The sequence below is a fragment of the Oryzias melastigma genome, unplaced genomic scaffold (genome assembly GCF_002922805.2).
Source record: "Oryzias melastigma strain HK-1 unplaced genomic scaffold, ASM292280v2 sc03921, whole genome shotgun sequence".
Lineage (NCBI taxonomy): Eukaryota > Metazoa > Chordata > Actinopteri > Beloniformes > Adrianichthyidae > Oryzias > Oryzias melastigma.
The window spans coordinates 1-1,944 of NW_023420489.1; the positions used below are offsets into that span (position 1 = coordinate 1).

At 45.0% G+C, this 1,944-nt stretch overlaps 1 protein-coding gene across 1 annotated transcript; it reads left to right on the plus strand.

Moving 5' to 3' along the window:
• The first annotated feature begins 6 nt into the window (after window positions 1-6).
• On the plus strand, window positions 7-1,850 carry LOC112138844 (stromal membrane-associated protein 1-like). The gene is made up of 2 exons (XM_024261500.2): window positions 7-16; window positions 1,456-1,850. The coding sequence occupies exon 2, from the start codon at window positions 1,461-1,463 to the stop codon at window positions 1,833-1,835; it is 375 nt and encodes a 124-aa protein (XP_024117268.1). The 5' UTR covers window positions 7-16; window positions 1,456-1,460; the 3' UTR covers window positions 1,836-1,850.
• The last annotated feature ends 94 nt before the right edge of the window (window positions 1,851-1,944 follow it).

The window sequence follows — 1,944 nt, forward strand, 5'->3', positions numbered from 1 at the left end:
ACACAGGCCCCCCCAGGTGAGCCGGCCCCACGAGCAGATAGGTGCATGTTAGCGTGTGGGGAAAAAAAAGTCGTGAAACCACCTACGTTTACTGAGCCTTCTGATTGGCCAGTTTGTAACTTGAATACTTTAAAAAAAAAATAGGATTAGCAAGAAAATTATAAAAAAAAAAAAGTATCAAAGCAAGAATGGTTATTCTGACAAATATAATGACTGAGTAATAGCTGTTTATTTCTGTATAGAAGTCTATGAGATTTTGGCTTATTGGAGCCAGCAGGTACTTCCTGTTTGGAACACAAGGGGGAGGAGTCACTGCATCCCGTACTAATATACAGTCGATTTAGACATGAGCTATTCCAATTTATTTATTTTGACAGACGAATAGAAGCAGCAGATTATAGGATACACTGTTGCTTGTTGAGAAAGTAAAAGGATTTTAACCCTTTTATGCCTGAGGTGTTGCCAGTGACGCTTAAGCATAAAATCTTTAACATAATGTAACTTTTTTGCTGTTAATGGTTGTAAAGTTACAGTAAATCAAAGAACATAAACACTGGAGAGCCGGTGTTAAAGGGTTAATAAGTTCACCGTTGGGTTCAAAAATACGGTAGTCAGACCTGAAGAAGACATGAAAGGAGAGAGCTGTGTGGCTTTGATGGCATCAGATCATGAACACCCCAACCCTCAATAAATCTACAACACTTTTCCACCTGCAAACCACAACATCTTCTAATAACCCAGAAGTCAGTCACGTTTTTGATCCTGTGACGCCGTAGATCTCAACAGAAACAGAACTTTGCAGAGTTCCTATTTGGTCTTGCTCCCATCAGGCTTTGGGCGTTCTGGTTTGACCACGCCCCTCCTGCCTCACTGATAACAGCCACCCCCTCCTAATCTGAGGGGCACTTCTGCGTTACTTCTCATGCTGGAGTGTATGGAGCCAAATAGGGGTCATAAATAATTGAAACCCAAATAACACATTTTGAAAAAAAATATTGGTGTTTGGCCAAAAAATGTAAAATGTGCAAAACTTTTTTGCTCTTCTAAAATAAATATAATTGTTGTCAGCTTCAGATTTTCTTTTTGTGCGTTTTTAAACTCAAAATCTAAGTTTCAAATATTTTTTTCACCTTTAACTTTTTTTTTTCTTTTTCATTTTCAAATCTGAAAATTTCGGTTTCAAAACTTTTGGTCCCATTGTAGCGCGTAGGGCGGGGCTAACGAGAAGGACCAATCAAAATCGATGAGGGTGGTAACCTCAGTCCCGGTGCATTCACTGACTCAGAGAAATAAGGTTTTGTTTAGCCTGTACTATCATAGTCTGAAGTTGTCCCAAAATGGGTTTTAAACTGTTCGTCCAAAACGCCATTCTAGCCCGTTAAAGCGCCTTCTGTGGTATTGCACACAGACGGCGGTCCTCTCTCATCTCTGCGTCCCTGTGTCTCCCCCCATTAGCCGGCATGTTCATGGCCCCCTCTCAGATGCAGTTTCCGGTCCAGGCCTCCGCCGCCGGCTACCAAGCCTTCCCTGGAATGGGCGCAGGTGTGCCCCCCACCACCGTGATGGGCGCCATGATGGCTCAGAGCGGGGCGGCCATGATGGGGCCCAATCCAGGCATGATGGTCGGGATGACGATGCCCAACGGCTTCATGGGAAACGCTCCCGCGGCGGGGATGATGGGCATGGCCCCCAGGATGGTGGGACCCCAGGGAGGCGCGATGCCCGCAGGCATGGTGCCCGCTCAGGGCATGTACGCCATCCAGCCGGGGCAGCAGACGCAGTGGAGCATGGGACAGGTGGGAGGAGCTACTGTCACTGTGGGAATGAAGTGCTGAGGCTTTATTAACTGGTGAACATTACCACTAGATGGAGCTACTATTCATCACAGTTTTCATTCGTTTTTCACACTAGTTTCCTGCAGAATGTTTGGAGAAAAATTAATTT

Coding starts and splice junctions, on each gene's coding strand:
- LOC112138844 (XM_024261500.2), top strand. CDS start 1,461: ATGTTCATGGCCCCCTCTCAGATGCAGTTTCCGGTCCAGGCCTCCGCC.